The 12,116-nt window shown below is 39.6% G+C and overlaps 1 protein-coding gene across 1 annotated transcript in view; it reads right to left on the minus strand.

The window, feature by feature from the left end:
* Window positions 1–2,949: 2,949 nt before the first annotated feature.
* The window catches only part of tbx15 (T-box transcription factor 15), a 37,836-nt gene continuing 28,669 nt past the window's right edge, over window positions 2,950–12,116 (minus strand). Inside the window, 4 exon segments of the mRNA XM_054615589.1 lie at window positions 2,950–4,455; window positions 4,457–4,541; window positions 7,453–7,550; window positions 11,024–11,088. Of these exon segments, the coding sequence (XP_054471564.1) occupies window positions 3,726–4,455; window positions 4,457–4,541; window positions 7,453–7,550; window positions 11,024–11,088 (978 nt within the window). The 3' untranslated portion in view covers window positions 2,950–3,725.

The following is a 12,116-nucleotide window of genomic DNA, read 5'->3' on the forward strand; positions in this document are numbered from 1 at the left end:
GTATTGTGTTTTATTAGTAAAAAAAATAACTTTCCCACTAAACCAAAGTAGTGTGATTTAAATTTACTTAACTACACTCAAAGGCCACTTATTAGCACAAACATTGTAACCATGAAAACCAGTTAAATAAAACAAAATTCAATGGTTACCACATGTATTCATGTCAGTTAAGTTGGAAATACAGTTTAGTTGGTCTAACTTAATAAAGTTGAGTAACAGAGGTATATTGTTAAGTTACATTTACATAAGTGAGTTAAGTTATTATCTTGCACAAATTAACTCAGTGTCGTCATTTTATATTGTATTTTCCATTTTTGTTTATCCTTTAAATTGTATGATTTTATTTAGTTATTTAGTCATTTGTTTCCAGTCCAATCAATAGAATGAATTTGAAAGCATTTTGTTAACCCAAGCCAATCAATAAATGTTTATGAATTCTGTCATTAGCATTTCCATTCAGCGTTGTTTTACCATTTATCCAAAGATGCTCCTTATGGTTTCATCTATAGATCAGCATTGACTTAATATCTTGTAAACAACCATAGTTAATAGTGTTTGATTTCAATTCAAATAAGATTTATTTTAAATTTAGGGTGTGATTTAAATTGTTTTTTGTTTATTAGATTTTTTATTGATTTTCATAATTTTCTACAGAAGATCTTTGTCACTGTCAGTGTTTTGGATTCATTTCATAAAAAGGAAAAAAGTGTAATGAAATCTTTAATAAAGAAGTAAAACATTAAACTTCAGAGTATATTTTACATGTTGTACTTCCTTGTCATTTGAAAGTACCTTCATCATTTCAGCCACCATTTTTGTAAATGTACGTGATATCTATTGATTGTCAAATAAATCTACTTTCTGAGTCATCATGCTTCAGAAAAGCACAACAACTTTGGTCCCGAGCTCTCTTCTTCTGTGACTGTAAAACCCCTGGCCACATCACCAGACCTGACATCTGTATCATGACTTTATCAATCCTGAAATAGTTTCAAGATGTTTCTTGAAGGAGAAAAGAAAGAAAGAAAAAAGAAAGCCAATGGCTGAAGGTATGTGAGAGCCCTTTGTGATTTAGTGCTTCAATAGACTAACACCTCGGAGAAGAGCGTCCACGTCTCCTGTCAGCGACGATTTACTGTGAAGAAGAGTCGGGTGGAGGAAATGTCCAGCATCAGAGAGGAATAAACACAAGAGGGCAACAGATTACCAGGAATTTCTGATATAAACTCACACTGCGTAGTATCAAAAACCAGACCAAGAGCCAATAAATTAACTTTCCCACCCCCCTCTTTGTTTTTGGGAGTTCCCCAGAGAGCGATTCGGAGTCCGTTAAAATGTCTGAAAAGTGTAGGAAGGGAAAGATCACTGGCTGAGACAGGCAGGGGATTATGGGTAAACCCTCCAGTCGGCGTGCTGTCACTCACAAAATGGCCTCAAAAGCTGCAGATTAGAGCGCCGGATCTCTCTCGGCTCTTGTCAGACGATCTCGTTAAAAAACACCCGGTTCTGTATCGCCAATGGTTGGTTTTCTTTTTGCCCTCTCGCTCTGCCATCAATCAATCGATGTGATCGCTTTGGTTGCTAATGAAAGTCGCCACGATGAAAGGCAGAGAGTCGCTGTTGCTCGTCGGCCTCGGACATTCTTTTCCACTTAAGGAGCTGATGGATAGTTTACGGTATAAAAACAGACCTGCTGTGCATTATGTCATGCACACAAAATACATCTCCTCATTCAACAGGCACCGAGGTAAATCTGCGGTGAAGATGGGCTGTGGTTGTGAGGGGGGGGGATATGCTGCTGGAACAAGAGCGAACAAATAACGTGAATAATTATTGGAAATAACGTCCAGATAAGTGGAGCGGAGCCAAATTATGAAATCATGCGCTTCTCTCTCTGGTTGCCTGCTCATTATTTGAAGTCACGCTTTGTGGAAAAAAAACCAGGTGTTTCTAATACTGGGGTCTCTGTCTCCACGGACATGCACCCCCCCCTGTCCTTCCTTTTCGTTTATCTGATGATGGCTCAGATATGATATTTCATGGAGCCGTATGCATGATAGGAAGTGATGGGGGGGGAGTAGAGCTCAGAAGACATGCGTGTAATGGACGCTGATTGGCCCCCCGGTGAAATCCCAGGAGGACGAATGATCCTAAATACATGTTCCCCTCCCTCCTCTCTCTCTCTCTCTCTCTCTCTCTCTCTCTCTCTCGGAGGTTCACATGATTACAAAGGGGGATTTCTGTCTCTTTAAACAGGTGCTGTATTTACATGCATCGGGTACAACAGCAGTGCAGCGGAGTGCAGTTGGCACAAAGAGCTTTAGTCCTCGTTCTCGTCATAAACAGAACCAGCAGGGAGAAAATTTGTCCTTTTCCCCAAAAAATGTAGGGTCTCTTTCTCCTAGTTTGGTTGATGATCGATGCATTTCATCAGCGTTTGAAGCTCGGGTCTGTGATGTGGTGCAGAGCAGATGTTTGGTGAGCGGAGGACGCTCTCTTGGGTGATTAATAATCGTGTCATTGGTTGTTATTGTTGCCTAAAAGGCTGTGACTGAGTCGACTCCCGCAGTAAGGCTGGTTTTTAAAATAACTATTTATCAAACGTTAATCTGTAAATAGCTGCGTAATACGGACCATCCACTGTCATTACTCATTGATTGCAGTAAACATTGTAATTCGTCTTGCTTATGTGCTTCAAATTATTTTTTATTATGAAAAACTCATGTTTTGAGAAAACACAGCATGTTCTTATTTTTTTGCAGAATAACCTCTTCAGCCGCTGCTACGAGGAGGGAAAGAAATATCAGAACCATGTACATGAATTAAAACGTTTATTGAGCTTTTTTACGTGCTTGGCACCTGTATTTACATTTTTTCAAAATGCATCAAAAAAGAATTACTTTGCCATTTGTTTTCACACATTTTTTTATAACAGATTGACCTTTAAAATTGTTATATTGCTCAGCACTTAAATACACATCTCTACAACACACCAAAACATACTTTAATTACTCTGTTTTTGCTATTGCTTCTTTTTATAACTTTTCACACAACAACTTTTTTAAGCTTATGTTATTGATTGCATTTCGCCATCTTTTATATATATGCTAAAAAAAAACAAAAAAACAACGTAATCCACTCAAAAATAGTGAAGCCATTCCAGTCTTTGAGGATAACGGGTTGATGAATTTGAGTAGTGGAGTTCTGAACGAGTTTTCAGTTCCTCGGTTCTCCCGACCTGCAGCTCTTTGACGTGTTTATTCACCTCAAAGCGTCCAGATACGCCTTCTGTGTGGAGTTATTCATGATGGCATTTTTTAAAAACGATTCCACACAAGACGTCGTGACCGCACGGCCTTTGAGTCCACAAAAATTGAGAATGAGTCACTTGAAAAGAAGTGTTGCTACTATTGCACCATAACTGATTCACCACTGATAATCCTTCTGAACCGGAGGATGTTGTTGAGTTTTACTTCCTGTCAGAAACAGTCAGAGAGTCGGGTTTCTGTCCCCGTAGTTTCCCTTCATTAATACAAAGATAATTAAATAATAGTTTGGACTCCTTCTATAATGCTTTGTATGCGATGGAGTGTCTTTTTTTTAAACAAATGATATCCTTTTGTTTAACGCTTCGTGTAAAAACACCGGTTCCACTTCAAACACCAAACCGGGTTTCGTAGATTTGCTTTTTCGGCCAAAAGACTTGGAGGCTCTGTCCCAAGCGTCTACACCATGTGCATGGACATCTGAGAGGAGGAGCCGTATTGGCGGCCATCGCAGGAGCCGCCGCCCTGCTGGCCGCCGCTGGCGTTGCCGATCATGTGCATGGCGTCCATGCCTCCGTTGGACAGGTACTGGCGCTCGGCGAAGGCCCCGGCGGGAGACGAGGAGCAGAGCAGGCCTCCCTGGGGCTTCTCGGGGCTGGCGGCCAGGCGGGGGGAGGTGGGGAAGTTGTATCCGTACAGGTTGTAAGGGTTGTGCAGGGAGAACGCGTTGTAGGAGCCCTGCTGCACGTGGTGGTGGCCCCCGCCGAACATGTGGGCGGAGGAAGGGGAAGAGCCGGATGAGGAGGACGAGGCGGGGCCGGAGCCGCCGCCGGCCTGCATCACATACTGAAGCTGCGAGGCTGGGAAGGAGCCCAGCTGGCCACCGTAGGCGTCCATCTTGGCTCCGGCGCCACCGCTGCCGCCGCCACCGCCATGAACGCCGCCCTGCATGCCGATCAAGGAGGAAGTCCTCTGTGGCAGGAAGGAGTCAGAGGGCTGACCCGAGGCCACGCCGCCGCCCGCGGCCTGGAGGCGTCCGTAGGAAGTGTCGGCCAGGCCGCCGTAGCCCTGCAGGGCCGCCATGTTGCTGCGGGCGCACGCCGGGTACTCGGACAGGCCCAAGTTACAGAGCTGGCTTTCCCTGCAGCCCACATTGAAGGTGTTGGGGGCCAGGTGGAAGGTGGGGGGAGCAGGAGGGGGAGAGCAGGTGGGCCGCACCAGAGGGGGAGGGGGTCCCCGTGCTGGAGGTGGTGGGAGAGGTGCCTGTGCTTCCACCTGGAGAACACACAGAGAAAGACATAGTGAAATAAAGGTGCTTTATTTGACAAAAGAGCACTTAAATATAAAGATCCAGATCCAGCTGAGCAAAAAAAAAACAAGTGAGAATCGTCCAATAGAGACACAAAGAAGCCCAGTAACGGCACCTCCGTAGTTATTTTAACCCAAACGATGATCTTTTCCATAAACCTTACTAAGTAGTTTTGTTGCCTGAACCTAACTGAGATGTTTCCTGTGAAGACGGGAGTTTGTTTTGAAAAGACTGCATTCATGTAACAAGCGGTAACTGACACGTGTTGATGGACATTCGAAGGAAAACGCATTCAAATAACGAGTAATTTAAAAAAAAGGATATTTAGAAACGTTGTATGAACATCTGTAAACAAGTAAAGTTATAACAGACAGAAATGATTAAGTATTGGTTTCTGTTCATAAAAAATTGGAAATGAAATATTTATAATCCATAAGGATATCATATTTAGATGTAATAAACAGAAATGGTAAATTATTGGTTTCTGATCCAAGAGGTTGAGACAGAGATCATTTCACTAAATCAAGTTGACATCTAGTATTCAAACCAGGATGTTCAACATGCATACAGCATATATATATAAATATATATATATATATATATATATATTTGTCTATATCCACTGTGATTTTACCCCCTTTTGTGTTGTGTAAGTGTGGCATCCACTTGTAAACTTCCAGTTCTTCATTCAGCACTTTACGGGTGTTTTGCATTCAGCTGAACCATCTATGCTCTGATGAAGGTCCTTTAAACGGAACGCTAAAAAATGAAGTGTTCTCTGCATAGACTGAAGTGTGGGGATATCTATTCTATGAGCATGAAGTGTTTGATACTTCCAGCACCTTCTTAAGATTAATCCAGATTGAGCTGTGGTTGTCCTGCAATATGCATAAAGTAAAATGTATTACAAATATGCTCAAGCAATATTGTGGTTTATCAAAAACATAAATCATTGTTTAAAGAGTAGTTTGAATAACTAGGTCTAGACTGCTCTGATTCAACAGGAGGCGGCTGGCACCGGCCCTTCAGAGTGAAATGATAGCTGTGGGATATCGATCGCATATATTTCTCTATTAATGAGAATTTGGCCGGAGTTCATCTGGCTGTTGGAGAAATTCAACTTGAACCCCCTAACGAAGAGGAGGAGGAGGAGGAGGAGGAGGAGGCAGAACTAAACAGTCCAGGACTCGCTTGGCTGGGGTTCTGATTTTGCACCATATGCATTCGATAATAACGCTGCACTGCAGAAGATGGAGGGAGGGGGAATAAATAAAAGGGAGAGAGAGAAAGAAAGGTAGACTTATAGGAGGAACAGAGAGAGAAGAATAGTTTGGTGATGTCATGTTTTCCTCTAGTTAGAAGGGCTCGAGGTGCTCCAGTGCTGACGGGGAAGAGTTGATTATATGAAGGGAAAAGGGTGTCTGGTGCCATAAGGACACACACACACACACACACACACACACACACACACACACACACACACACACACACACACACACACACACACACACACACACACACACACACACACACACACACACACACACACACACACACACACACACACACACACACACGTGACGCAGTGGACTTTGATTAAACCCCAAGTCACTTTGTAGGAGTTTATTGATAACAAAGACAGAAGACGGAGCGTCACGTCATGCTGACCCTCCAGAGGTGACGGAGCGGCGTGGCCATGACGAAGGCTTTGTCCCCGGGCTCTGGAGCCCAGACCAAAAGGTGGAGGTGGAGGTGGAGGTGGAGGTGACGCCAGACTCGTGTCGCATGGAGCCGTCCAAAAAGCTTTAAAGGTTTTTTGGAGGGATTTTGGAGGAGGGCTGCGTGTGAGGTGAAGAGTTCAGCAAACGGCGGAGGAGCAGCGCGTGGCCGAGCTCAAGGAAAGCACAAACGTAGCTGATGTAGTGTTTGATGATATATATGTGTAGAGGGAACAATATGCAGAGGGGGGGTTATCCTGAATAATCACTTCTTCAAGGCAATAACCGTGAAAGGATTGTTTCAACTTTTTTTAGTTTAATTGGCTCTAAAGGGTCTTTTTTTTAGGGGAGAAATGTTCAGATGTCTGACAGTAAACAAGACAAAATCTACCATAAAAAGCTCCATAACAAAAAGAAAGTACTTTCAACAGACAGGTCAAATCAGCTTTGTCCTTTCAAAATAAATCAAGAGATTCTTTCTAGGGATTATCTTCAACAGTAATACCAAGTAAGAATCCATCAAAATGAAGATAAAGAGACCAGTTTACTTATTTAAAGGGAAGGGATCTGAACATATATATCATTTTTCTTTCTCAATATTCTGCAATAGTTGATTGTATTCTATAAAAACAGCAGGACGTTGGATTTTAACAGGGGTAAAGAACATTTTTTAAATGGTTTTTTTCTTATATGTTCTTGTTAATCAGTGTTCCTCATCAACATTTACATTAACATCATTATGATGTCACATCATCATTTAAATCTCCAACGATCTGTAATTTTTTTCCATTTATGTAGACAACGTGCAACATCATGATTATTTATGAAGCACTTTAGAAGAAGGCTGATGGAAACATCCACATCTGAATTAAAACAATTATCATTATCATCCCCCCAAATCTTCTTTATCAGCAATCCACTTTTCAAATTCTGCAAAGAAGGAAAGAAGTACTGGCCAATCAGAGGCAGAGGTGAGGAAAACGATCAATCAAACTACCGAAAATAATGTGAAAAGAGGGCACTCCAACATTTCCCAAAAAACTCTCTTGCACACTTTTTGCTGGTGTGACATTGGAATTAGAAGTTTGGAATTAGAAGTTTGGAATTAGAAGTGGAAAGGACCGACTGAGGAACATTGTGTATATATATATTCACACACCTTGCTGTTTCTGCATGTTGGTGAAGTCTTCAAACGTGAGGGTCCTCACAGGAGGTCTCCAGAAAGCATAGGTCTCCATGATGGCCTCCAGCCCAGTCCTGATGAAAACACAGAGAGAGAGAATGAGATACTTCAGAACAGAAAAGGGACAAAGACTCTGTGGACTCTGAGAGAGTTTGGTTGTTCCAAACGAGGTGGTTCATTAGATCTTTAACAGGAAACCACAGTGTTGTTGTGTTTGTTCCAATTATCAACAATATTTTTGTTAAATCGTATTTATTTGTTATCATTATTTTATTATCTTTCCTATTTTTAATCTTTATTAACATGAAAACTGCAGCATTAAATAATAACAGGAACATAAGGAAGATCTGTGATGTGTCTTATTCCTAGAATTATTTTTTTTTTTGCTTATACATTTTTATTTCACTGTTGTCAATAAAATAAATATATAATATCCCTTTTGGTGTATTTATTTTAGATTTATTTTCAATGTTGTGAATGCAAACTAATGGGGTTTTGTGATTTATTTATTCTTTGCCTAAATGGAAATGAGCTTTGACCCAACGCTGTACTGAACATAAAATCCTTGCCTCAATTAAAACCAAACATGTTTGAGGTAAAAGTAATAACAGTAAGTGAACAAAAATACATTCAAACATTTTTCCATCGTTCATGCAGTCCTTTTAGTGCATAATGCCAAATGTTTCCAGTTTGCAGTCAGTTTATTTTCTGTTATTCTTATTTAGCTGTACTTGTTTTTGGAAAAGTGCCAAGTAAATAAAAGCTACTTTTAACTTTTAATGCTCATAAAACATTTGCCTCATGCATGTCTGTGTTTATGGATACAAGACGGAGAATATGAGTGAATAAAAGCAAATATATATTGAATTCATCCACTGAACAGAGAGAGGAAGTGACATTATGTGTGAATGAGAGAGAGGGAGGGAGGAAACTGGAAAGCAGTTTTTTGTTACTGAGCTCATAAATCTGAGCCGACGTTTCATCTTGAATCTGAACACGTTTCTCCTTCCTGTTTGATTTACATCCCGGGACGCCGCTCCGCTCGGCCCCCGTCGCCGCTCACCGTGTTATTTTAGGGCCACTAACTCCTCGGCCTCGTTAGTGCGTCGCCATAATCGTCCGAGGCCGTCGCCATCACTGCACGCATTCATACAGACGGACCAAAACCCAACAAATGAGCTGTATCCCTCTGCTGCAGGTAGTAAACCCTGTAACACCTGAGCTGAGGAGACGTCTATATTTAGACTCTTCTAATAAAATCAGAAAAGGGGAAACTTCATTTTGAGATTTAGCAGTGCAGGTCTGCCCTGGCTATTAATTTAGAATTTCCTCTCAATGTGGAATAAGTTGGTAACGTTTCACATAAACACACTGCAGTCAGTATACGGCTCAAATACAAAGAAAAGCAGCTTTTATTGAAGACTGCTAAATGTCGCTCACATCCGAAACCAATATGTATTTTCTACAGAGTCTTTATTGCAGAAAACTTAGTTGCAGCTGCCTTCAACTTTTGCAGAATTGACTGTAAAAAAAAGGGGAAATTTAAGAAAATACCACAATTTTCTTTTAGGATGAAACATCTTAAAAGTTCTAAACCAAGATAAATGTTTGGCAAGCAACATTTCAGATGGTTTAAGTTAATTAAATAAAGTTATAAATTGTATTGTTTCCCTTTTTCATTGCTTCACTGCAATAATCTCAATGTGTAGATATAGGCTGTCATGGCAACAAGACATTTTGTAATTTATTGGTGTAAAGGTGTGGTACTTGAGCTGTTCTATTTGATGGTTGGAGTTTTGACCTTTGACCTTTATGATTAGGTGACCGCGGTGTTGTTCCTTGATAGCCTATTTTTTTTTTTTATCTGTAAAGCATTACCTTTTTTTTTTATGAAATAAAAATTGTGTATGCAAATATAAATGAATAATAATAGGAATAGTAATAATAAAATTATAAAAATAATAATGAATAATAAATACAATAATACAAAATAAATAAACAATAATAGTAAAAGATTATAAATAAAAAGATTAAATCAGCAGTGCTTAAAATCAGATCTGAGCAACATTGAAAGGGGAAAAAAATTGTGACAAGACAGATTAAACTCCTAAATCACCATAATTAGCAGAAGCAGCAGAATAAAGGTCAAGGGTCAGAGCTGCAGCTGACTAACAATATTCATGAATGATCAAAGATTATAAAAATAAGCAGCAGCAGACACAAAGAAAAGACTTTTTAAGACGACAGGACTTGACTTCTCACTCTGAAGACTCTGAACATTCAATTCCCAACATGGCCGACTGGAGGGAGGGAATCACGAGCGCTACGTGAGGATAAATTCATTCTCTCTCTCTCTCTCTCGCTCTCTCCAGACAAATATCTCTCACTCCGTTATCTTTTCATCTGTAGCTTTCCAGCAATGAAATTCTAATGCCAGCTCATAAATCAAACAGTCTATTGTTTAAAAAACCAAAAAAAGATGTCTCCAATGTCTTGCGTGCCAATAATGCAGACCAGATGGAGGGGGGGCTTTCATGTGCGGAGGGGTCTGGTGGTTCAGAATACACCCCCCCCCCCTTCCTTCTCTCCTCCACAAGTGTTGTATATGAGAAAGAAAGAGAGAGAGAGAGAGAGAAACTAAGAGAGAGGAGAAAAGCTGGAGAGGAAGAGTGTGAGGAGGAAACTAGACGAAGAAAACAAATCAATCATATGTCAAAAGCTGTGTGATTTCCAGAAGCTCCAGTGTCAACAGCCAATAGGATCGCCCCCTCTGTATGACATCAGCACACCTGTTGTGACAACACAGCTGATGCAACAGCTGACCGAAAAGTTGTGTGTGTGTGTGTGTGTGTGTGTGTGTGTGTGTGTGTGTGTGTGTGTGTGTGTGTGTGTGTGTGTGTGTGTGTGTGTGTGTCACAGAAAACAGCATCTGTCTGCATGGTGTGTGTGAATTTTCCGCTTTTGTTTTTGGGAATAAAATGCTGTATAAATCAGGCTCTGAATGATATCTGAACAAACGCCTCTGTAGAAACCTTCAGAATCTAGAGAGGAATGAAACTGTGACGTTTGGTGTATGTGAGGGATTTCTTATAAGGGGTTGGGGTTCATAATTACAGCATTACGTGGCTTAATGATTTACAACACATCAAAAGTGGCAGAAGTGAAATCTGACGCTTCATTTTCTAACTAGCATTTTTAGATTTTCACGCATGAACAGGTTCTTTTTGGTATTTGGAGCCTTTGTGCACATTTAATGAGATGCATGAGACAGTATAGAAATAAATGATAGAAATAAAGAGAGAGGTGAGGCGGATAAGAGACTCTCCGTCTGTCTGTCTGAGCTTCACATCTGAAGAGTTGCTCTCTTTGCAACAGACAAATCAGCTGTTCTTATATTGACTAGCATACGCTGCTAAGTGCTATTTTCAGACCATGATTAAAGGTCACAAAGGTAAAAAAGGAAATGCTTTGTGTGCAGCAGATTGAAAACAGTGTAACAGGCTGTATTGTGCGGCTGCTCCGTCAATAAACAGATGTGGTAACGAACCTGTTTCTTCCAGAGTCCCTGAATCCTTTGGCGAACGGGTTTCGGTCGATCTTTAGTCTGGTGATCTGCAGACAAGGAGAATTTTGTGATTATTAAATATGGCAACATTTCCGTGCTATTTTTCTATAAATTGTGGTAATACTCAAGAATGCAAGTCATCCTTTGTTTGTTTCTGTATATTTTGTATAGAAGAAAAAACCTTATTGGTTCCTATCATGCAATGTAGGACTGCTAATTAGCTCAATGATGAAAATAGTTCTTTCTAGGAGTAGAAGTAGAAGCAGTTGCATGTTAGTAAGTTTAAAAATGTTCAAGTAGAGAAGGACAACTTTGGGGGACAAGTTCTAGCACCCCGATGCCCTCCTTTAAGAAAACGTTTTGTTGATTTATGTTGGCTTATATGTTTCTGAATGTGATCATATTTACACAGAAAGCTGTGGTGAAGAATTCTTCTAATTGAACCATTTTTTACAAGAAAAGTTGTGGAGGTTTAAAAAAAAACATGCATGAAGACACAGGGACTGTTTGAGTTTGCAATCAATCTTTGAATTTTAAGATTTGCAGATTTGTAAGGAGATTTATTAACATGAGAAGGTACTGATAATGATTCTATTGATAATGATTCTATTGATAATGATTCTATTGATAATGATACTATTGATAATGATTCTATTGATAATGATTCTATTGATAATGATTCTATTGATAATGATTCTATTGATAATGATACTATTGATAATGATTCTATTGATAATGATTCTATTGATAATGATTCTATTGATAATGATACTATTGATAATGATTCTATTGATAATGATACTATTGATAATGATTCTATTGATAATGATTCTATTGATAATGATTCTATTGATAATGATTCTATTGATAATGATACTATTGATAATGATACTATTGATAATGATTCTATTGATAATGATACTATTGATAATGATTCTATTGATAATGATTCTATTGATAATGATTCTATTGATAATGATTCTATTGATAATGATACTATTGATAATGATTCTACTGATAATGATTCTATTGATAATGAAACTATTGATACTATTGATAATGATTCTATTGATAA

This window comes from Anoplopoma fimbria, chromosome 16, assembly GCF_027596085.1.
Source record: "Anoplopoma fimbria isolate UVic2021 breed Golden Eagle Sablefish chromosome 16, Afim_UVic_2022, whole genome shotgun sequence".
Lineage (NCBI taxonomy): Eukaryota > Metazoa > Chordata > Actinopteri > Perciformes > Anoplopomatidae > Anoplopoma > Anoplopoma fimbria.